The sequence below is a fragment of the Salmo trutta genome, chromosome 21, assembly GCF_901001165.1.
Source record: "Salmo trutta chromosome 21, fSalTru1.1, whole genome shotgun sequence".
NCBI lineage: Eukaryota > Metazoa > Chordata > Actinopteri > Salmoniformes > Salmonidae > Salmo > Salmo trutta.
In genome coordinates, this window is record NC_042977.1 from 9113991 (window position 1) to 9139810 (window position 25820).

Sequence of the window (25820 nt, forward strand, 5' to 3'; positions counted from 1 at the left end):
AAGGAGGATCATGGCGGAAGAGGATGTCGAGAGTGGAACGAGAAGCGAGTCGAGTGGAGTTAGAGAAGAGGAATGGAGAACGGTAGTATCAAAGAAGGGAATGAAAAAGAAAAAGAAGAAAACTGAAGGCCAAGGACCATCTGAAGTGTCATGCTTCGAACTCTTGAGTAGGGCACCTGTTAAAGGAGTCATCTCTGGGGTGTTGGTGGAAATAAAGGAGGAAATCCTTGCAATGAGAATCCCAGGTGTGGTTAGGGCCCATTGCCTGACCCGCATAGTGAATGGAGGAATGGAAGAAAGTTTGCCGGTGCTATTGTTTTTGATAATGAATACCTCCCTACGCATGTAAGAGAACCAGACAGGCTGTATGGAAAGAAAGTGGATTTTGTGCCGTTGATTTGCAAATGTGAAACTACACGGATCAAGTAGCAAGGAAGTCAAAGAAATTGGCCATCATTGTGGCTGCGGCAGGAAAGTATCTGGGGCATCAGGAATTCACAGCGGAAGAGTTGCAAGGGTTATATGCAACAGAAGATGTGCGCCCCCCCCCCCCGAGCCTGTGTAGGGATCAGACATGGATTATTCATTTTAACAGTATAGGCAAGGAGAATATTGAGTGACAGTAGGTGGCAGCAGTACAACTTTTGGATGTAATCCGCCGTAAAACCCTAACGAAGATAATGTTTGCTATCGCGATACTACCCGTACGTGAACACACGTCAGACGAGCAGTGTTGGAGGATCATGGCGGAGCGCAGGAGGCATAAGAAACGGATCCAGGTAAAAGCATTTTAACGATAACTGGAAGAAGATAATATTTGGTTTGATATATTACAGAGTTGAAAACCGTTCTCATTTTGGACATGGAAATATGTATAAGTTTCAGCAACAGGCTGGTTTTATATGAAGGGAATCTTGCTGGTGAATCGATGCAGTTGATTGGCGAAAAGCTGCAACTAGCAGGTAGCTAGCTAACGTTAGCTTGCTAGCCACTGAAATATGTTATTTTGCAGGAAGTAATGTTCTATGTAGACCGTTATCTGTAACCCGAATATTTCACTGTGTCGGGGTATCACAGAAACCAGAGGTGTAGTATTAGGTTTCCGTTGCAAAACGTTTTGAACGGAACGGAAACCGTTTATTCCAAACGAAAACGAGTTTATTGGGCAAATTCAGGTACGTCCCCCCGTTACTTTAACTCTGTATGCTTCCGTTTTTCAACGGAAATTAACTAATGAATACACCTCATGTATTGAACGCTAGCGCAAAACACGTAACCTACTTATTAACAGCTTTTAGCGAAACTCGGTGTCTTACTAGCTACCATCACCAATGACAATAGCTAGCTAACTTAAAGCAGGCAAAGTTGCGGTTGTAACCAAATGTGCAGGCGTATTTGAGTGCTTTGATATGAATAAATACTGTTTAGCAAGCCAAATGTCAATGATGTTCCAGTACATCCTCATGCATTGATGTTTGATGGCTGCACGAAAAGTCAATTTCTCATTTTCCAATCGACGACGTAACTTAACTAAACGTAGATAGTATCAGGATTTACCAGCAAGGCTTGACAAGTGTACTGTGGGGTGTGAGTTCCTCTCAATTTTGTTTGAGACAAAGTCATAACACGCTTCAACGCGACAAACCTGATGATGACGATCAAATACCTCACTGTAGTGCTAAGATTACAAGCAATTATGCCTTCTGGTGGTCATTGTCAGATAATGAAACAGGCTGGTAGTCGTAAAATTCCATAAAATTGCAGGCCTATATCTCATTTATGGCAGTTTTCGCCTGAAAGAACAGCTCATGTCGTTATTATGCAACAGCTAGAATTCTATCTATTCTTTTACCTCCTCGTTTGCGTGCTCTCTCACTCATGGTATGGTAATAATATTCAGGGATAACTGCTTGCAATGTTGCTTTGGCAGTGAAGGAAAAGAAACACGAGCAATGAGCATTAGACTGGTGGAAATCTGTCCTTTGGTCTGATGAGTACACATTTTAGATTTTTGGTTCTAACCGCTGTGTCTTTGTGAGACGCTGAGTAGGTGAACGGATGATCTCTGCATGTGTGGTTCCCACCGTGAAGCGTGGGGGTGCTTTGCTGGTGACACTGTCAGTGATTTATTTACAATTAAAGGCACACTTAACCATAATTGCTGCCACAGCACTCTGCAGCGATACACCATCCCATCTGGTTTGCGCTTAGTGGGACTATTATTTGTTTTTCAACAGGACAATGACCCAACACACCTCCAGGCAGTGTATGGACAATTTTACCAAGAAGGAGAGTGATGGAGTACTGCATCAGATCAATTGGCCTCCACAATCACCTGACCTCAACCCAATTGAGATGGTTTAGGATGAGTTGAACCTCAGAGTATAGGAAAAGCAGCCAACAAGTGTTCAGCATATGTGGGAACTCCTTCAAGACTGTTGGAAAATCATTCCTCATGAAGCTGGATGAGAGAATGCAAAGAGTGTGCAAAGCTGTCATCAAGGCAAAAGGTGGCTATTTTGACTAATCACATCGAAAATATATTTAGATTTGTTTAATTCTTTTTTTTGGTTACTACATGATTCCATATGTGTTATTTCAAAGTTGTAATGTCTTCACTATTATTCAACAATGTAGAAAATAGTAAAACATTTGGAAAATCCCTTGAATGAGTAGGTGTGTCCATTTTTGACTGGTACTGTATATAAATTAATATTTTAGTTAATTTAGTTAACAGGGAACTTGATACAAGAGGGGATTAAATGTCTCTGCTGTAACCAAGAAGCTTGCTCTTGACATCTAGTCACTTAGCTAGCAAGTTGGCATATCATTTTTTTTTTACACATCTTAGATTTATTGTAGTTATTCTTCATTTATAGTTATAAGCAGTGGTGTAGCCCCCCCCCCCCCCCCCCCCCCCCCCCCTGCAGGCCCCGTGGGGTATGCAGTATAAAAGGTATATTGCCAAAGCCTTAACGTGGGCAGCTTAGTGGGGACTAAGTGGGCCCAGGGGGCTCTGGTGTTCTCCTGTATTGGGTTATGTTTAGTAAACACTAGTGAGACAAACCTTATACAGGAGCTGCTATTTGTTGGAAGTAATGGTGGATTTACATGAGCAAAATATGTCTAGTGAGATATCTCAACATCAAATTTGCTAGTTTTCTGTTTACACTAGGTTTGGATGTGGTGTGACCAAAGCCACATTCCTGCTTCATGTGTGAGTGCAGATATTAGCATATTGAAATTACCATAGTATACAGACAAACGGAATAAAGATGACAATTCAAACTATACAGGAGCTTCGGCCTATACTCGGCCTGGTGTAGCCGAGCCGGGGCCTGGTATTGCTAACTGGCAAACTTGAAGCATGCAGTGGGCCTTGGGGAAGGTTTGGCCACTGGTAAGGGATGGGTTGATCGCTTGGTTGGTCTGGGTTGGAGTCTAGATGGTTTGGGTGGAGGCCTGGATGGCTTGGATTCAGGTGGAGGCCAGGGTGGAGAAATGGGTGGCTGCTTGGTAGGCTGCCTTGGAAAGTCGGTTGTCTGGCTACCCTTCCCCCATTAGCGTTACCATGAAAAATAGCGCAAAGAACCTGGTAAGGGATGGGTGGGAGGTAACACAAGTTGAGAGGAGGGTAGCCTTCTGACCTTTAATTTAGAAACGGTCTGTTGGTCTTTTGTAGGCTTCAAATTGTGGAATGGATGTAGATGGTTTATCCTATTAAACAATATAGAATAAATACACAGGGATACAAACTTGTCACTTCGCCGATATTCTCCGTTTTGATCTCAAAATAGGTCTTCCACGTGAATTGTGTAGATCCCCCTGGGAGAATCTCAGCTGCATACTCTTGCGTCGCCTCTTTTCGCCTCCTCAAAACCCATTGGAGGAGGTCAGAGTTGAGGGACCTCTGGCTTTCTCATCCAATAGGTTTTGAGAAGGAGACATTTTCCCGCTGTGTGATCACTAACGTTACCTTCTCTGGTGGCTGTGTCATCACTCACTGGACTTAACAAACTTTGTTCCTGACTAGGATATTTGGAATGCAACTCGGTAAGCATCCTGTGTTTGAAATAATGCTGTGGTTTATTGTTAAGAAGTGAATTATAGTTGCATGTACAGTACCTGTCAAGTTTGGACACACCTACTCATTCCAGGGTTTTTCATTATTTTTACCATTCTACATTGTGGAATAATAATGGAGACATCAAAACAAAAATAACACATGGAATCAAATCAAAATATATTTTAGATTCTTGAAAGTAGCCACACCTTTCCTTATGACAGCTTTGTACACTCTTGGCATTCACTCAACCAGTTTCATGAAGTAATCAACTGGAATTCTTTTCCTACAGTCTTGAAGGAGTTCCCACATATGCTGAGCACTTGTTGGCTGCTTTATCTTCACTCTGCGGTCCAACTCATCCCAAACAATCTCAATTGGGTTGAGGTCGGTTGATTGTGAAGGCCAGGTCATCTGTTGCAGAACTCCATCACTCTCCTTCTTGGTCAAATTGCCCTTACACAGCCTGGAGGTGTGTTGGGACATTGTCCTGTTGAAAAACAAATGATAGTCCCACTAAGCGCAAACCAGATGGGATGGCGTATCGCTGCAGAAAGCTGTGGTAGCCATACTGGTTAAGTTGCCTTGAATTGTAAATAAATCACAGACAGTGTCACCAGCAAAGCACCATCACACCACCACCTCCCATGCTTCACGGCGGGAACCACAGATGCGGAGATCTGTTCACCTTACTCTGCATCTCACAACGGCAGCGGTTGGAACCAAAAATCTCAAATTCGGACTCATCAGACCAAAGGACAGATTTCCACCAGTCTAATGTCCATTGTGCATGTTTCATGGCCCAAGCAAGGCTGCTCTTATTGGTTTCCTTTAGTAGTGGTTTCTTTGCAGGAATTTGACCATGGAGGCCTGATTCACACAGTCTCATCTGAACAGTTGATGTTGAGATGTGTCTGTTACCTGAACTCTGAGGCATTTATTTGGACTGCATTATGAGGTGCAGTTAACTCTAACTTATTCTCAGCAGCAGAGGTAACTCTGTGTCTTCCTTTCCTGTGGCGGTCCTCATGAGAGACAGTTTCTTCATAGCACTTGATGTCTTAAAGTAATGATGGACTGTTATTTCTCTTTGCTTATTTGTGCTGTTCTTTCCATAATATGGAATATATCTTCTGTATACCACCCCTACCTTGTCACAACACAACGGATTGGCTCAAATGCATTCAGAAGGAAAGAAATTCCATAAATTAACTTTTTAACAAGGCACACCTGTTAATTGAAATGCATTCCAGGTGACTACCTCATGAAGCTGGTTGAGAAAAAGGCCACGATTGTGCAAAGCTGTCATCAAGGCAAAGGGTGGCTACTTTGAAGTATTTCATCTAAAATATATTTTGATTTGTTTAATACTTTTTTGGTTACTACATGATTCCATGTGTTCTTTCAGTGTTTTGATGTCTTCACTATTATTCTACAATGTAGAAAATAGTAAAAATAAAAACCCTGGAATGAGTAGGTGTGTCAACTTTTGACTGGTACTGTGTTTCAATAGCGCAAATTATTACACACACAATGTATGTTAGTTAGCTAGCATCTAAGTTGGCAATCTAACATACCACTCCCAAATTTATCATTGTGTAAGTTTCTCATATCGAAATGAATGACTGAGCACAGAATGCATTCTTACGAGTCCTAAAAATAGAATATCAGACCAAGTCCAGAGCGTGATGTCATATCAGAATGAGTTCTTCATCCAATATCACACGTTCCCAAATCAGCCATTATCCTACTCAGCTGCTTCTCTCCGTCCGTTCGCATCTCCATCAGTTTTAAAATGTTATTTTGCCGCGATGGCGAGCCGAGTTGTGCAGACAGTGATGGGGTTCCTGTTTCTGTCAAACCTATGTTTGTTATCCTCTGGGTGTATTTGGATATATGCAAACATGAACAAAGTGGTGGAACAGGGCTGTAACCACAAACTTCCTCCGTGTAGGCCTACCTGCACTCACCTGCGCTGTCTAGACTGCCTCATTAATTACGGTTGTCACGTTCTGTTGCATAATTCAATCGCAGGATATCACCTGTGATATCACGATACTACTCACTTTTTGGACCCTCGCCAGCTTGCCTAAAACTCCAACCTAAGATTGTCTATAACGTTGACTAGATAGACACGGGACCGCTCTAATAATGTAAATACATGTCCTCAAAGATGGAACGCAGGTGGGAGGGGTCGAGATCAGGTGGGACCATTCTAGCCAATGAAAGGGCAGATACTCGTGTGAACAGGCCATAGAGATAGAGAACGCATATTTGGATGAGTGCCATTATAGCGTCTGTGACAGCATTAGCAGCGCCATTGAGGCTATCCATTTTAAAGTTGTACATTTTCTTCTTCATTGGCTGATCGCTCCCAGCTCCTAGGAATACTCACACTTTAAAATGGTGGAAGCCCTAAATGGCAATGTCCACGCTAAAACGAGTTATATCCATCTCTATTACAACACACACCTCCGATATGAAGTCTTTTTTTCTTTCAAAGTTCCTGAAATGCCACGTGCGTTTTACTTATCACTACATTCGTAACAACCTAACCATTACGAAGCTTCTATTAGATTAAATAAGCCTCACGTAGCAAATTAGCAATTTTTTGTTGACCAAATTCGACACGCATTGACCTCCATAAAAAAATCCTCAATTCGTGGGCATATTTTCGTGGACAGATTCTGGGATGAGTAAAAACCTCTCGCTTCACCTCTTCCTCTTTTGTTCCACACATGAGGATAATACAAAGAAGGAATCAACTGATTAGGGTGCAGGTGAGTCCAGTTAAGGTGTGCTGGGGAAGGAACTCCCACCCCTGCAGGAACCTGGGAATGTATGTAACTGGTACTGGGTTGTGTGTGAGGAAGTGAGTGGGGAATTTTCTACAACTTGACCTAAACCCCACCCCTGCCCTGGGTTAACTGGCTGATCTGCTTCACTGGTCTGATATAGAAGTTATTTACTATGCTCTGTAGAAGTAGAGAAAGGACAACATTTAGGCCTACTTTATTTTGTGCCTTCCTCACGTGTGTGTGTGTGTGTGTGTGTAGGAGGTGAGCGAGCCCACCAAGGAGGAGAAGGCAGTGGCCAAGTTCCTACGTTTCAACTGCCCCACCAAGTCCACTAACATGATGGGCCATCGGGTGGACTACTTCATCGGTCAGTAAATATGTTTCCATAAGCTTTTTTTTTGGTCGACATTTAGGAAGTTTGCGTAGAAAGTAGGTGCGACTATTGCCTGCTAGGTTGCGTTTCCATGTAACGATCTTGTCGATTTAAAAACAGCTGGGCGTAATGCCGTCACAATTAAGCACCCAGTGTCGCGCAAACCTAGTGTTGCATAAAAAAGTAGTGGTTGAAGTGTTTCCATTACCCATTTAGGCAAATTGCGCTTTAATAAATTGGCAGCAGCCTGTAATGCCCTCCCACCTATCTGTTTCATGTCTCAGGTAGAGCCCACGAAAACCAGCATGTATAGAATACCATAGACTAATATTTGCCTTAAGGTTACCATGGCGATCTTGGGCACAGGGACTATGTGGTCTGCTTTAAACATTTAGGTATTACAGAGAGAGGTTGAAAATGTTGGATGTCTTAGCGGGTTTTCTTAATGTCTTAAGGTTTTTGCCCATTTCTGTCTCTCTTGTCAGAACATTTTGGGCTACACAGTAGACTCTTACAAACACGTACATGTCGGTTGTTTTGCTCTAGGGAGCCCACAGGTCTCAAGACTCGTCTGAAGGTCTCCCCAGTATCAGTTGAAAACATTACTAGAAGTACAGTGCATTCAGAAAGTATTCAGACCCCTTCAGAAAGTATTCAGACCCCATTTTGTAACATTACAGCCGTATTCTAAAATAGATTAAAGTAAAAAAAAAAACATCCTCATCAATCTACACACAATACCCTATAATGAAAAAGCGAAAACAGGTTTTTAGAAATTGTTGCAAATGTATTAAAAATAAACTGATACCTTATTTACGTAAGTATTCAGACCCGTTGCTATGAGACTCTAAATTGAGCTCAGGCGCATCCAGTTAACATTGATCATCCTTGATGTTTTCATTTGATTGGACATGATTTGGAAAGGCACACACCTGTCTATATAAGGTCCCGCAGTTGACAGTGCATGTTAGAGCAAAAACCAGGTCGAAGCAATTGTCTGTAGAGCTCAGAGACAGGATTGTGTCGATGCCAGGGTACCAAAAAATGTCTGCAACATTGAAGGTCCCCAAGAACACAGTGGCCTCCTTCCTTCTTAAATGGTGGTTCCAAACTTTTTTCAACTCTTCCTAAAGCTGGCAGCCCAGCCAAGCTGAGCGATTGGGGGAGAAGTGCCTTGGTCAGAGAGCACCCTGCTAATCAGGCCTTTATGGTAGAGTAGCCAGACGGAAGCCACTCCTCAGTAAAAGGCACATGACCACCCGCTTGGAGTTTGTCAAAAGGCACCTAAAGGACTCTGACCATGAGAAACAAGATTCTCTGCTCTGATGAAACCAAGATTGAGCTCTTTGGCCTGAATGCCAAGCTTCATGTCTGGAGGAAACCAGGCACTGCTCATCACCTGGCCAATACTATCCCTAAGTTGAAGCATGGCGGTGGCAGCATCATGCGGTGGGGGTGTTTTTCAGCGGCAGAGACTGGGAGACTAGTCAGGATCGAAGCAAAGTACAGAGATCCTTGATGAAAACCTGCTCCAGAGCGCTCTGTACCTCAGGCTCGGGACCTGAAAATAGCTGTGCAGTGACGGTCCCCATCCAACCTAACAGAGTTTGAGAGGATCTGCAGAGAAGAATGGGAGAAACTCCCCAAATACAGGTGTGCCAAGCTTGTAGCACCATACCCAAGAAGACTCGAGGCTGTAATCGCTGCCAAAGGTGCTTCAACAAAGTACTGAGTAAAGGGTCTGAATACTTATGTAAATGTGATATTTCAGTTTTATTTCTAATAAATTAGCAAAAAATTCTAAAAACCATATATTTTATGACATACATGATTTTTTGTTAACTAGTGAATAGTAGTGTACAGAAAAGTCCAATCAATCAAATGTATTTATAAAGCCCTTCTCACATCAGCTGATGTCACAAAGTGCTGTACAGAAACCCAGCCTAAAACCCCAAACAGCAAGCAATGCATGTGTAGAAGCACGGTGGCTAGGAAAAACTCCCTAGAAAGGTTGGAACCTAGGAAGAAACCTAGAGAGGAACCAGGCTGAGGGGTGGCCAGTCCTCTTCTGGCTGTGCCGGGTGGAGATTATAACAGAACATGGCCAAGATGTTCAAATGTTCATAGATGACCAGCAGGGTCAAATAATAAAAATCTGTGGCTGTAGAGGGTGGAACAGGTCAGCACCTCAGGAGTAAATGTCAGTTGGCTTTTCATAGCCGATCATTCAGAGTACCTCTACCGCTCCTGCTGTCTCTAGAGAGTTGAAAACAGCAGGTCTGGGACAGGTAGCACGTCCGGTGAACAGCTCAGGGTTCCATAGCCACAGGCAGAACAGTTGAAACTGGAGCAGCAGCACGGCTAGGTAGTCCTGAGGCATGGTCCTAGGACTCAGGTCCTCTGAGAGAGAAAGAGAGAGATAATTAGAGAGAGCATACTTAAATTCACACAGGACACCGGATAAGACAGGAGAAATAATCCAAATATAACAGACTGACCCTAGCCCTCCGACACAAACTATTGCAGCATAAATACTGGAGGCTGAGACAGGAGGGGTCGGGAGACACTGTGGCCTCGTCCGACGATACCCACGGACAGGGCCAAACAGGCAGGATATAAGTGTTTAAATAATTTATAACTTTTTAACAATTTCTGCTAGTTAGTTTTTTCTACCATTATGGGATTTAGCTTGCTTGAGCCTGCTAACTGAGGAGTGTTAATTCACCTGTTTCCATACTTGTTACATTTAAAAAAAAATTATCTTACAAAGGAGTTGTTTAACTAACTGCTTAACTATTGATCTGTACATGGAATTGTATTTTTCTTTTAAATGCAACAAAAATGCAGAATCATCTGGCCAAGTGCATGAAGTTCCCTCAGCGCTCACAGCAAGCAACCTCTGACAAAAGTCCCTCTACTTCTATTCGAGGTGAAAATGATGAATCAGACACCTTATCGATAGCAACAGCTCATGGTCCTCCTGGAATCAGTGGAGGAACGTAGTCAGAGAAATGCTGATTAATGTCTTGCTCGAGCTGTGTATGCAACTGGTTCACCTCTGCTCACAGGCAATGTGTATTGGAAGAGATTTTTAATGTTCTTTGCCCAGCATACACCCCCTCCAACCAGACATGCTTTATCTACTAATTTGCTGGATGCAGAGTTCAACAGAGTTCAAGTGAAGGTCAAGCAAATCATAGAGAAAGCAGACTATTGCAATCATCTCTGATGGGTGGTTGAATGTTTGTGGGCAAGGAATAACTAACTACATCTCCACCCCTCAACCAGTATTCTACAAGAGCACAGACACAAGGGTTGAAGGCAGTCATCAATGACCTTGGACCACAGAATGTATTTGTGCTGGTCACAGACAATGCTGCGAACATGAAGGTTGCTTGGTCTAAAGTGGAGGAATCCTACCCTCACATCACACTCATTAGCTGTGCTGCTCATGCATTGAATCTGCTCCTCAAGGACATCATGGCACTGAAAACAATGTGTACACTCTACAAGAGAGCCAAGGAAATGGTTAGGTATGTGAAGGGTCATCAAGTTATAGCAGCAATCTACCTCACCAAGCAAAGTGAGAAGAATAAGAGCACCACATTGAAGCTGCTCAGTAACACCCATTGGGGTGGTGTTGTCATCATGTTTGACAGTCTCCTGGAGGGGGAGTCTCTCCAAGAAATGGCCATATCACAGTCTGCTGATATGGACAGCCCCATCAAGAAGATCCTCCTGGATGATGTATTTTGGGAGAGAGTGGTAAGCAGCCTTAAACTCCTGAAACCTATAGCAGTAGCCATTGCATGGATTGAGGGAGACGATGCCATCCTGTCTGATGTTCAGACTCTGCTTGCAGATGTAAGATAATACATTTGTACTGCCCTGCCCACTTCACTGTTGCTCCAAGCAGAGGAAACTGCGGTTCTGAAGTACATCAAAAACCACAAAGACTTTTGCCTGAAGCCCATACACGCCACAGCGTACATGTTGGACTCCAAGTATGCTGGCAAGAGCACCCTGTCTGGTGCAGAGATCAACAAGGCCTATGGTGTCATCACTACCGTGTCTCGCTACCTTGGCCTGGATGAGGGCAAGGTACTTGGCAGTCTGGAGAAGGACACTTCCAAGCAAGGGCTTTGGGATGAAGATGCAATATGGCAGTCATGCCAACATATCTCATCAGCCACCTGGTGGAAGGGACTTTATGGATCTGAGGCTCTTTCCCCTGTTGCCTCCATCATCCTCCAAATCCCACCAACATCAGCTGCCTCAGAGCTCAACTGGTCCTTGTTTGGGAACACACACACACCAAAGCACATAACAGGCTGACCAATACAAGGGTTGAAGAATTGGTGGCCATCAGGGCAAATGTGAGGCTTTTTGAGCCTGACAACATGCCATCCTCAACAAGGTTGGGAAGTGACAGTGAAGATGAGGCCTCAGAGTCTGATGTTCAAGAGGTGGACATTGAGGTCTAGGGAGAAGACATGGAAGCCTGAGAGGAAGACAACCAAAGCTTTAGTTTCCAGACTATCATTTTACAGATGTATGTTGAAAACATTTTTGGGGAGATGCGATGGGATCATTGGTGATCATTCAATATTCCCTTTTGTTGTTCAGAGAAATCATCCCATGTGAAGAGTCAACTCATTTCATTAAAGTTGAATTTGTAACTAAATGTTGTTTTTTTTCTATTGGAAGGATTTAATCATTTGCAATTATGTCTAATCATGATACGGTAAAATGTTTTTCTGTCTCCATATGCTATGGTAAATGTATCCAATGCAAAAAACATTTACATTTAAATGATATTAATTTGCATATATTCCCATATTCCCGTTAATTCCCACGCAAAGTTCCCACCTGAATATTCCCCAAAATGTGCCACCCTAGTGTCCACATACTTTTGGTCAGTTTGTTTCCTCCTAATTAAGGAGAGGCATGATCTATTTCTATAAAATAAGCCTACTTTTAAATCTCATAACTAGTTAATTTGTATTTTTATTTTTTTTGTCAAATTGTGGTCAATTCAAAAGCCCAGGTATGTGTAGGCGGAACCTGCTTTATAAAGAACCATCCAATGCATAAATGGGTAAGCCATCTGAAAAATTTCTACAAGAATTAGAAAATAACATGTATTTTTTCCCACATTAAGTACCAATTTTTAAATCAACAAGGGCTTTCTGCAAGGCGACAAAATGTCCTGGTCAGCCGTAGGGGCAATAGCGTACATAAATGTAATCTGCATATAGATGACTGTTAGACGTTTTGCAGTTAGACCAATATTATTTATATGAACAGTAAAGAGGGCAGGTCCCAAAATCGACTCCTGCGGGACACCTTTAATAATATCGAGGTGACTTGACTTGACGCCATCAGAAAGCTCACATTGTGTCCTGTCTGACACATGGCTCCCAAACCACTTGCAAGACACCTGGTTGAGGCCCATTTCAGACAACCTTTGAATGAGTAGAGGATAGTTGACAGTATTGAAGGCATTGGATAGGTCTATAAATATGGCGACATAGTGATTCTTATGATCTAAGCAATTGAATGTCATTTAAGACTGACACGGTGCTATGTCCAGTTCTAAAACCAGACTGGTACACATTAAGAATATTATTTGAAGTTAGCGGAGAGTTTCAATTCAGCGTCCGGCACAGACTTTAACCAAGTATCAGTAATTATCTAAATGTCTGTGTTAGTTTGAAAAGCCAGAATTACAATCAGATCTATTTTCAAAATCACACTTGACATTTACACGAATCAGTTCATGGCCTCAGCTGTGGGATTTCCGATCAGACAGTCTCCAACACAAACATGCTACGATCGGTAGGTAACCCTCTACGCTGAGTGTAAAAACATTAGAAACACCTGCTCTTTCCATGACAGATTGAACAGATGAATCCAGGCGACAGCTATGATCCCTTATTGATAAATCCACTTCAGTCAGTGTAGATGCAGGGGGAGAGGCAGGTTAAATTATTTTTAAGCCTTGAGACATGGATTGTGTGTGTGCCATTCAGAGGGTGAATGGACAAGACAAAAGATTTAAGTGCCTTTGAACAGGGTCTGGTAGGAGGTGCCAAGCGCACCGGTTTGAGAGTCAAGAACTGCACCCCTGCTGGGCTTTTCACGGTTAACAGTTTCTCCTGTTTATCACAAATGGTCCACCACCCAAAGGACATTCAGCCAACTTCACACAACTGTGGGAAACATTGGCGTCAACATGGGCCAGCATCCCCGTGGAACGCTTTCGACACCTTGTAGTCTATGCGCCAATGAATTGAGGCTGGTCTGAGAGCAAAAGGGGGTGCATCTCAATATTAGTAAGGTGTTCCTAATATTTTGTACATTCAAGCCATGGGGTTGGCTTGAAATGGTATAGATACAAGATGGCTTAGAACTGTGCCATTTGGTTTGTCTCAAATGAACATGCGGATTAATACAAGATTCAAAGAGGGTTACTTGTTTCGACCAAAGACTCATATCCTATCACGTTTTAGTACCTTTTCAATGTTAGCCCCATAGCATAGCTGCTGCTCTCAACAGTGTCAGTAAATGTTGTTTGTACAGTTGTGGGTTAAACGTCTGTGTGAGCTTCTGTGTCTGTCGGAGAGTAGCTTTTGTACACATCATATCCCCAGGGGCCAGGACTTCAGAATGTTCACCCAGAACAAAATAATTGTTTTAAGTGAGCCTATGCCCCCCCTTGCTTTTGGATGAGACTTGATGACAAAACTAGACCAAAGCTCTATATACCACATCACATGCTACAACCACGATATTGTCTATGACCCTGCAACAATTGTTTGGAATATTTCATCACTGTCTCTTTAGAAACAGAGTTGAGACAACAAAGGATACTTTTGATCTGGATTGAGCCTTCTGATAACTGGCCCCACACATCAGCTGTTGACATGGCATGATAGCCATTGATTTTCAACACTCAGTATCTCCGTGTCGTGTCTGTATGTTTGAACATGTTGCCGGTTTCCCCATGTCAGCCTCCAAGGCAGTAGACTGTCTGCTGGACTCCAAGTGGGCCAAGGCCAAGAAGGGAGAGGAGGCTGTGTTCACCACCAGAGACTCTGTGGTGGACTACTGCAATAGGTGGGACCCACCTACCTTCAACTACATACCACACTAGACTAACTACCATCACTACCACGCTACACCACACTTACTACCACATTGACTATACACTTGACTATTTACCGTTAACTACCACCCTACACTGACTTCACTAACACTGCCCTAGCTAACTACAACTTTACACTACACTAGACTAACTATCTACCACACTGTTTCTGCTCTCCTTGTTCAGGCTGTTGAAGAAGCAGTTCTTCCACCGCGCTCTGAAAGTCATGAAGAAGAAGCCAGAGAAGGACATCAAGAAAGATAAGGAGAAAGAGAAAGAAAAAGAGAAGGCTAAGGGTGACAGCGGCAAGGAGGAGGAGAAGAAGGGGAAGAAAGAGAAGAAGGATTCCAAGGATGCCGAGGCTTCAGATGCAAAGAAGGAGAAGAGTGTAAGTAAATTCGGTGAATATGTAGGCCATAAGCATGTTATAGTAGACCACTGAAGCAGTCTCATCATAGACATGGATCAGTCATATTTCTATGAAGGCCATGGATCTGATCTTGCTGTATCTTTTTGTTCAGGATGATAGCCCCGGAATGCCAAAGAAGAAAAAAGATGCGAAGAAGAAGTTCAAACTTGAGCCTCATGAGGACCAGCTCTTCCTGGATGGGAATGAGGTGAGTTAGAACACAGGGTAACCTCAGATAACAGGTTAGCATAGGGAAATATGAAAGCAAGAATTTCTGGAAAAGTGAGCATGTTTCAGTTGACATGTAGTTGAGGACCTCTTTGGCCAGAGGTATTTGTAATATCAGCTTTGAAGGAAAGGGAAAGGGGGATACCTATTCAGTTGTCCAACAATGTATTCAACTGAAATGTGTCTTCTGCATTTAACCCAACCCCTCTGAATCAGAGGAAGTGTACCGTTTGAGCGTTTTTGTATGTACAGTTGAAGTCGGAAGTTTACATACACCTTAGCCAAATACATTTAAACTCAGTTTTTCACAATTCCTGACATTTAATCTGAGTAAAAATTCCCTGTCTTAGGTCAGTTAGGATCACCACTTTATTTTAAGAATGTGAAATGTCAGAATAATAGTAGAGTGATTTATTTCAGCACATTCCCAGTGGGTCAGAAGTTTACATACACTCAATTAGTATTTGGTAGCATTGCCTTTAAATTGTTTAACTTGGGTCAAACGTTTCAGGTAGCCTTCCACAAGCTTCCCACAATAAGTTGGGTAAATTTTGGCCCATTCCTCCTGACAGAGCTTGTGTAACTGAGTCAGGTTTGTAGGCCTCCTTGCTCGCACATGCTTTTTTGGTTCTGCCCACAAAAATTCTATGGGATTGAGGTAAGGACTTTGTGATGGCCACTCCAATACCTTGACTTTGTTGTCATTAAGCCATTTTGCCACAACTTTGAAAGTATGCTTGGGGTCATTGTCCATTTGGAAGACCCATTTGCAACCAAGCTTTAATTCCTAACTGATGTCTTGATGTTGCTTCAGTATATCCACATCATTTGTCTTGCCTCATGATGCCATCTATTTTGTGAAGTGCACCAGTCCCTCCTGCAGCAAAGCACTCCCACAGCATGTTGCCACCCTGTGCTTCACGGTTGGGATGATGTTCTTCGGCTTGCAAGCCTCCCCCTTTTTCCTCCAAACATAACGACAGTCATTATGGCCAAAAAGTTATATTTTTGTTTCATCAGACCAGAGGACATTTCTCCAAAAAGTACGATCTTAGTCCCCATGTGCAGTTGCAAACTGTAGTCTGGCTTTTTTATGGCGGTTTTGGAGCAGTGGCCTCTTCCTTGCTGAGCGGCCTTTCAGGTTATGTCGATATAGGACTCATTTTACTGTGGATATAGATACTTTTGTACCTGTTTCCTCCAGCATCTTCACAAGATCCTTTGCTGCTGTTCTGGGATTGATTTGCACTTTTCGCACCAAAGTACGTTCATCTCCACGAGACAGAACGCGTCTCCTTCCTGAGCAGTATGACGGTTGCGTCGTCCCATGGTGTTTATACTTACGTACTATTGTTTGTACAGATGAACGTGGTACCTTCAGGCGTTTGGAAATTGCTCCCAAGGAAGAACCAGACTTGTGGAGGTCTACAGTTTTTTTTCTGGGGTCTTGGCTGATTTCTTTTGATTTTCCCATGATGTTGAGCAAAGAGCCACTGAGTTTGAAGGTAGACCTTGAAATACATCCACAGGTACACCTCCAATTGATTCAAATGATGCCATGACATCATTTTCTGGAATTTTCCAAGCTGTTTAAAGGCACAGTCAACTTAGTGTATGTAAACTCTGACCCACTGGAATTGATACAGTGAATTATAAGTGAAATAATCTGTCTGTTAACAATTGTTGGAAAAATTACTTGTAATGCACAAAGTAGATGTCCTAACCGACTTGCCAAAACTATAGTTTGTTAACAAGAAATTTCTGGAGTGGTTGAAAAACGTGCATGTAAACTTCTGACTTCAACTGTACATGAATTCAGCACTTTGGTGTTTGTGTTTCCGTGTGGCATTTGAGAGAATTCCAAGAAAAAAGGTTATTTCACAAAATAACTGTTTGAGGGTGCACTTTGAGACAAATTCTTCATGACGTGTCATGACAAGACCCAAATTCTTTGACATCAGTTTGCTAGGCTAGCTTGTTTTCATATGATGGCAGATGGTTCAATGTGACTTGCACTGACTATACCATGTAATATGTGAAAATGGTGTTTTCGTTGTGAATTCAGATTTTTTGCCAAATAAAAAAATATTTAAGGTGTAATGTAAAATTGACGTTTACTCCACTTCCCAGGTGTTTGTTTGGATCTATGATCCAGTCCATTTTAAAACCTTTGCCATGGGACTGATTCTGGGTGAGTGGCATTGTAGTGTTAATTACCTAGAATATTCCATTTTGATGAAATGTTTAAACTACCTGATTAAACTTTCATTCACACAAATGACTGAAAACTGCAACTGAATTGGTAAAGAGAATAACAATGGTTATTTTCCACTGTACTAAGGCGTGTCTGTCTGTTTATAGTAATTGCAGTGATTGCGGCCACTCTTTTCCCGCTGTGGCCGGCTGAGATGCGTGTGGGTGTGTACTACCTGAGTGTGGCAGCAGGCTGTTTTGTGGCCAGTATACTGCTGTTAGCTGTTGGTAAGTGACAGAAAGAAAACACACTTTTTTGGGGGGGTTCATCAGCAGTTTCTCTTATGTCAGTCACTCAATTAGCACATTTCAGCAGCATTTTTTGGGGGGGGGGGATTAGTATTCACAGAATTCTCCCGTGTAAAAAATAATATTAATTTAGTAAACACTGGAACGGTGTTAAATTAACACACTGCTTAGTGTAAAGCCTTATTCAAATATTTCCCGGAGTGCCTTACCTTTCGAGTAAATTGTGGAGATACCACCCATGACTGTATTTGTTAGTGACAGAGACATGGTTGTTGCATTTATCCATTTATTGTGTCCTATGGACTTCACCAAGTGAGACTAAGTGAATGTTATCATACATTTACATTTTAACATATCATACGCATTTCCTAAAGGCCTTATTTTGAGGGCCTAGTTTTACTCTAATAAACTCGCCAGAAACGCATGCAATTCACTTTGAACCAAAACCACACCCATCATATTTCCCAGCAAGCTCTATTGCAGGTAGATTATTTTGTTTCAATTTGTTTGTGTTGACTGATTTAATAAATTAAATCTTATGCTACTCAAATATAAGGGCCGAATGTCTGCGGGTTTTCATTCCAGCCTTGATTGGACATCATTCCGCTTACGGCCCCCAAAAGGCTCTGACTGCATGTGTGGGTATGAATTGACACACTGCTTGTAGGTATGCGAGCCATTGAGCCCCCACCGCCATCAAAGTTGCCCATCCCTGCTCTAGACACATGTTTTCCTAATATGCTAGGTGGAATAAATCATATTGCTAATACACCTATCCAACCCTTAAATGAAATTCCAATAAAGTTTTTGTTCTTTAGCCTTTTAATAGTTGATCTGGACCCAATGGAACTTGGTGGAACTGATACCGTTTTAAGTACTTTACAGAAATGAAACACATAGATCATAATATCCGTCTAAAATATCATTCACAGTTTATGCTTGAAAATCAACTAAGAAGTTTTAAAAATAGGTTATATTTGACAAAAACATTCCATTACATACAGTAAGGCACTGTTGGCAGAATTAAATGGATGCAGTCAATGCATGATTAATAAAGTTCACCCATAAATCGTTAAGTAGTCTATATATTGCTATCAGGTTGTAAATCACACCTAGTATATTGTTTTGCCCAATATTTTTTTATATACTGTTTTGCCCAATATTTTGGTTAAAAACAGAGGTGATTGGGAGTCTCAACACAATCATATGCATTAACACAATATCTTATCTACAGTGCCTTCAGAAAGTATTCATACCCCTTGACATTTTGTTGTTACAACATAAATTCAAAATTGATTCAACTTGATTTCTCACCCATTACACAAAGTACCCCATAATGACATTTTTGCAAATGTATTGAAAATGAAATGCCTCATTTACATAAGTGTTCACACCCCTGAGTCAATACATGCTACAATCATCTTTGGCAGCGATTACAGCTGTAAATCTCGAAGAGCTTTGCAGACTTGGATTGTAAAATATTTGCCCATTATTCTTTTCAACATTCTTCAAGCTCTGTCAAATTGGTTGTTTATCATTGCAAGACAACCATTTTCAGGTTTTGCCGTAGATTTAAGTCAAAACTGTAACTCAGACAATCAGGAACATTCATTGTCTTCTTGGTAAGCAACTCCAGTGTAGATTTGGCCTTGTGTTTTAGGTTATTGTCCTGCTGAAATGTGAATTAATCTCCCAATGTCTGGTGGAAAGCCGACTGAACCAGGTTTTCCTCTAGGATTTTGCCTGTGCTTAGCTCTATTCCGTTTCTTTTTTATCCTGAAACTCCCCAGTCCGTAACGATTACAAGCATACCCATAACATGATGCAGCCACCGCTATGCTTGAAAATATGGAGAGTGGTACTCAGTAATGTGTTGTATTGGATTTGCCCCAAACACAACTATTTGGATTCAGAACAAAGTGAATTGCTTTGCCACATTTTTTTTGCAGTATTACTTTAGTGCTTTGTTGCAGTCAGGATGCATGTTTTTGGAATAGTTTTATTCTGTACAGGCTTCCTTTCACTCTGTTAATTAGGTTAGTATTGTGGAGTGAACTACAATGTTGTTGATCCATCCTCAGTTTTCTATCTCAGCCATTTAAACTAACTGTTTTAACCTCTCTGGGACACACTATTCAACAGCCAGTGAAATAGCAGGGCGGCAAATTCAAAACGCCAAAAATCTCATAATTCAAATTTCTCAAACATACAACTATTATATCCCATTTTAAAGATACACTTCTCGTTAATCCAACCACATTGTCCGATTTCAAAAAGGCTTTACGGCGAAAGCATAACATTAGATTATGTTAGGACAGCACCTAAACAAGAAAAACCACACAGCCATTTTCCAAGCAAGGAGAGATCATAAATACAGCTAAAATTAATCACTAACCTTTGATCTTCATCAGATGGCACTCATAGGACTTCATGTTACACAATACATGTATGTTTTGCTCAATAAAGTTCATATTTATATCCAAAAACCCCATTTTACATTGGCGTGTGATGTTCAGAAATGTTTTGCCTCCAAAAACTTCCGGTGAATGAGCACATCAATTTACAGAAATAGTCATCATAAACGTTGATAAAATATTCAACAGTTATTTAAAGAATTATAGATACACTTCTCCTTAATGCAACCGCTGTTGCATTAAGGAATGCTGAGTGCTGTTGCGCGTAAAAAAAATAGTTTGTCCTCGGTCGCAACACTCACTACCAAGTTCCAAAATGCCTCTGGAAGCAACGTCGGCACAAAAACTGTTAGTCGGGAGCTTCATGAAATGGATTTTTATGGCCGTGTAGCCGCACCCAAGCCTGAGATCACCATGCACAATGCCAAGCGTTGGCTGTAGGGGTGTAAAGCTCGCCGCCTTTGGACTCTGGAGCAGTGGAAACGCGTTCCCTGGAGTGATGAATCACGCTTCACCATCTGTCAGTCCGATGGACGAATCTGTATTTGGCGGATGCCAGGAGAACGCTACCTGCCTCAATGCATAGTGCCAACTGTAAAGTTTGGTGGAGGAGGAATAATGGTTTGGGCTAGGCCCCTTAGTTCCAGTGAAGGGAAATCTTAACGTTAAAGCATACAATGACATTCTAGACGATTCTAACTTTGTGGCTACAGTTTGGGTAAGGCCTTTCCTGTTTCAGCATGACAATGCCCCCATGCACAAAGTGAGGTTCATGCAGAAATGGTTTGTTGAGATCTATGTGGACGAACTTGACTGGCCTGCTCAGAGCCCTGACCTCAACCCTATGGAACACATTTGGGATGAATTGGATGGCTGACTGCAAAACGGGCATAATCGCCCAACATCAGTGCCTGACCTCACTAATACTCGTGGCTGAATGGTAGCAAGTCCCCGCAGCAATGTTCCAACGTCTAGTGGAAAGCCTTCCCAGAAGAGTGGAGGCTGTTAAAGCAGCAAAGAGGGGACCAACTCCATATTAATGCCCATGATTTTGGAATGAGATGTTCGACGAGTAGGTATCCACATACTTATGGTAATGTAGTGTATATTATCACCCATATTGCTGCAAATATTGAGGTGGCTTATTCTCATGCTTACCCTATAATAATGCACTAAATTGTAGATTTGGCACGTCATTGCACATGTTACACATTAAATACACACACATATATCGTTCTGAAGTTATCGGCGGTCACAAAAAGACATAAACATCTTGGTTCTGTTTAGCGGAGGTCTCTTGTGAATAAAGGCTAATTATCTAACGTCTCGCTTAGCTGTTATACGAGGGGTCTGAGGCAGTCGGTAAATAACGAGCGTTTTAAGTGCAACTTCAGTAACAAGGATTTTGGGGAACAGCTCAGAGATGTATCGATGCGCCTATGAAGGTTCTTGCGATGAAGTTAGCCCTAAGATGCTTTTGGGAAACCCAGCCCTGGTAAGTTTACCACTTGTTTACCCTAGTCAAAACTGGTAACAATGCTCCAAAGTTGATGTCACATGGCTTCATTACCTCCCCTCAGGACCAATGATGTTACTTCCAGGCTTTTACGTAAACATTACAATACCATTTGACATTGTTTTTGTTTGTCTCCTATCAGCTCGCTGCATCCTGTTCCTGATCATCTGGCTGGTGACGGGCGGTCGCCACCACTTCTGGTTCCTGCCCAACCTGACTGCCGACGTAGGCTTCATCGACTCCTTCCGCCCGCTCTACACGCACGAGTACAAGGGCCCACGGGGCTACAGCAAGAAGAGCCCGGACAAGACAGAGGGCAAGACCACCGATGCAGACGCAGCCAAGGCCCAGAAGTCAGACAGCGAGGAGAAGGGTGACGAAGAGGAGGAAGCAGAGGTGGAACGAGAGGAGGGTGAGGGCACAGCGCCGAAAGGGACGGAAGAAAGCGAGGTGACTGAGGCAGCGGGGACGTTGACGAGCGCCGGCGAGCGCCACTCGGACACGGACAGCGACCGCCGGGAGGACGAGGGCTCGCAGCACAGCAACGGAAACGACTTTGAGATGATCACCCGCGAAGAGCTGGAGCAGCACACGGAAGGGGAAGGAGAGGGGGAAAGAGGAGTGGAGGAGAAGGGAGACGGTGAGGCAAAGCCCTTGTCTGTTCAAACATAAACATTATCACTACCACCACCTCGATCTCCTCCAGGTCCTCTCTCAACCTCGCTGAGGAAACACCTCCCCATCTTGTCTGCTCCGATCTTCCACTAACTATACTGTACCACGTCTGTCTTGGTATTGACACCGGTGAAACGAAGCAAACGGCTATGACAATGGAAAAGAGAAGAGAAAAAAAACGCCTTATTGTGGTTCTGAAATTATTTCAACTGAGAAATGCAAACTAACTCAACAGACGTGCTTGTCTGAGGAAGTTGTCACGATAGTTCTCCCGATGTTTTCCCAATTGTTTTGCTACTTACGTTATGACTTTGTTATCCCATATCATCCTAGTTCAGAAAGACTCATCTGCTCTACATGTTATGTTCACTAAAGCTACAATGGTCCCTTGTATGTCTTGTTTTTGTACGTGAGGCAAAGTTTTTAGTCAATCTCCACAGATGAGGGAATTGTAGAACTATGGAATCCTTGTTTTGACAGGGTAAATTACTGCCGTCTTCTCTACCTGTCCCTCAAATCCTGACTGTGGTCTTATGAAAGATGTGTGATTGGTACGATCGAAGTAAAATTAAGCCCAGTGTCGTGTCCAGTAGGCACGTTTTCCGTACTCAAACCAACCCTTTCCTTTGGGCCATTGTAACACTACTGGGCTGTACTGGCAGCGGCAGCTGGCCCTCTGTACACGGTTCAGCTCTTGTTTTTGGACTAAAGCCAGAATCTGATCTCTCGTATGCAGCCGTCACGTTACAATTAACCAACCGTTGGCTGCGCCAATATAACTAATCTGGATGGACCAGAATCTGTAGTTTCTCCCCCAGCCTTGTTTTTTTTTTTGCAACACTTTCTATTTTCAATGAGAAATGCTTGTTTGCATGGTTGATAATGATCATCGTGCAGTTCTGTACACACATAAAATCAGAGTTTCGCAAGAGTCGTGTCCATTACATTTTAAGTGTAAAACTGATCATCTAAAATATTCCTTACTAGAATAACTTTATTTGAGGCCACACATATGCAGACAGCAAAGATAGAATGGAAAAACGGTTTGAGGTTTGTATGCGCCATTTAGAGTGAGGCGTCAAAATGAAATAGTGCCAAACGCGTAAATTGTTGTTACAATGCATGCTGTTTTCATACGAGAAGACATGTCAAAAGTGTCAGCAAGGGATTTTGGTACAATTATTCATGTTTGTAACTAGTGTCAAATTCCAAACCTTTTGAACGCAGAGCAGTATCGGAGCCAGGGACATTGGTTTGTGGACTTCGATCCCGTTCTCCCTTCAGTTCTATCTAAGCCATGCAAAGCAGACAGTGTACTTAATACTATTACAAACGATCGTATAATGAGTATGGTAGGCTTGTTGTCAGTTGAACTCGGATGCCCATCCTTTCATGATTGCGTTTGTTGTGTTGCCTTCGTTGGTATTCTAGTCAAGCTAGCACACTACTAAGAAGACCCCTGTGAATGCATGGAGACTCCATTTGAAACCAGATGGGGTTGTGGTCCAATTCTCAATTGTTGCATAATGTGGGCTGTGGTCCAAGACTGTCCAATCGTAAGGTCACATTTTTTTACTCATAGTGAGGATAAAATAGATAAATGTATCATTTATATAATGATATCTATTGATATATCAAGTGTGTGTGTATGTATATATATATATACACACACACACAAACTTAGTCTGAAAAATGTTGAACCTACTTTGTTCAACCTGAACAAACATTTTTGTTTAGGTATTTGGTATCAAGACTTCTTTTCATCATAATTTATTTGTATTTTTATTCAACATTTTTTGCTATAATTTTGACCTCCAATAGGCATATTGTCAAGAGTGTACTGTACTCTTTATTGGGGACTTTCAAACCCTAGAAATGTGGATTATGTTATGTGTGGATCAGATGGGCTACCTAATTTTTGTTTTATTTTATATTGATCGATTTTACACTGTCTTTTCTTTGAATGTGTGAGAGTAATGTAGCTAGTTTGTCCATGTGGCTACTTACTGTAAGTCACGTTAGAATAGTGAATGATTAACTAGTGGTTGAGAAACTCATTGGCAGTGGCTTGCATAAAATTTATATTGCTGTTCCACACAAAATGTTCTGGGTGGAAAGTTCTCCCCCACAGTGAAATGGTAGAGCAGAACTTGAGAGCAAGGGGGAAAAAAAGTCACTCGATGGCTTTGATATCACACACCCTACACAGATCGACCCAATGTAGTCGACTGAGGAGTATCTTCGAGAGACTCATATCACACTATTTTGTAGTGCCGGCTTGTTCCTGGAACTATGCTGGATGTGTAACCAGACAGGCGGCAGTACATCTCTGTTCAGGCTCACTAGTGTGAAAAAGGTACTCAGTAAATGGTATTCAAAAAAGTACTCAGTCTTGCTTTCCTGTTCTAAGAGCATGTTAACCTCAGATTTTTAGGCCTCAAGCTGGTTTCTTCATCTGACGTGTTTCCCTGAACTCTTCTCAACAGCGTGTAGCTTTTTGTCTTTTTCTAAGTATGTTTGTTTTAATTGCTTTTCTGTTTCCTGATGTCTTCTGGAAAGCGAGGTGCCAGTAGCTGTATTATGAATTTTGGCTTTTTCATGAAAATCTCAAATTGTTCTTTTGAGTGTTCTTCGTGCACAGTCTGTTGTATATTGTAGTATTAAACTATGCTGCTTTTCCCCATCAAAATACATGTTCTATCTGGTCAAAATGTCTTTAGTCATGTAGTTGTCCATATTTGGATCAATATCAGAGAGACTGTCTCTTGCAATATTGGAATATAATTTAATTGTATATCTGTATCTTATCATTGCAATAAATATAGAACACAATTGAGTTTCCTGGCTTATTTGTATTAATTGTTAGTGCATGAAATTATGCATTTCAAAAAAGGTTTTTCATCTGCAGGTAACCCCAAGGCTTCGACAGAGATCGCCAAAACTCGACTTGAAGTTAAGTACCTTCTCTCTCAAGTTGAAAAGCAGCTATCCCGTAATATTTGCATCGCTGTGACAAACCAGGGATATGGCTTGAAAACATACCTCAATCCAGCGATGAAAGGTGTCATTTGCTGCTGGGTTAATTATATAATTAGAAGATTGAAATGCTGTTAGTTTTTAATTAAAGGTCCAATGCAGCCAGTTTTCTCATTATCAAATCATTTCTGGTAACCATTAAGCACCTTACTGCGATTGTTTTAAATTAAAATGGTAAAAACTATAGCTTCTTAGCAAACACCAATTTCTCAAGCAATAATTTTGCTAGGACAGTCTGACAGTGGTCTGAGTGGGGAGGGGAAAACCGAAAACTAGCTGTTATTGGCAGAGGTTTGGAACTCTTTCTTATTGGTGTATTAACTAGTTTTACCACCTGGTGATGTACCCAGGCAGACCAAAACCCCACCCCACCAAAACAGGCTTAAATTTCAGTCTGTCTTAAACAGCTCTTACACTAAAAGGGCATTATCATTAAAAAAAAAATCCACAGTATTATTCCAACCAGTGTGGATATATACACTGCTCAAAAAAATAAAGGGAACACTTAAACAACACATCCTAGATCTGAATGAAAGAAATAATCTTATTAAATACTTTTTACTTTACATAGTTGAATGTGCTGACAACAAAATCACACAAAAATAATCAATGGAAATCCAATTTATCAACCCATGGAGGTCTGGATTTGGAGTCACGCT

The 25820-nt window shown here is 41.9% G+C and overlaps 1 protein-coding gene across 1 annotated transcript; it reads left to right on the forward strand.

The window, feature by feature from the left end:
- The first annotated feature begins 703 nt into the window (after positions 1-703).
- Positions 704-24961, forward strand: sec62 (SEC62 homolog, preprotein translocation factor). The gene is made up of 8 exons (XM_029704119.1): positions 704-779; positions 7120-7228; positions 14248-14353; positions 14568-14769; positions 14903-14998; positions 17149-17209; positions 17380-17499; positions 21593-24961. Exons 1-8 carry the CDS (start codon positions 744-746, stop codon positions 22120-22122), a joined length of 1260 nt encoding a protein of 419 aa, XP_029559979.1. The 5' UTR covers positions 704-743; the 3' UTR covers positions 22123-24961.
- The last annotated feature ends 859 nt before the right edge of the window (positions 24962-25820 follow it).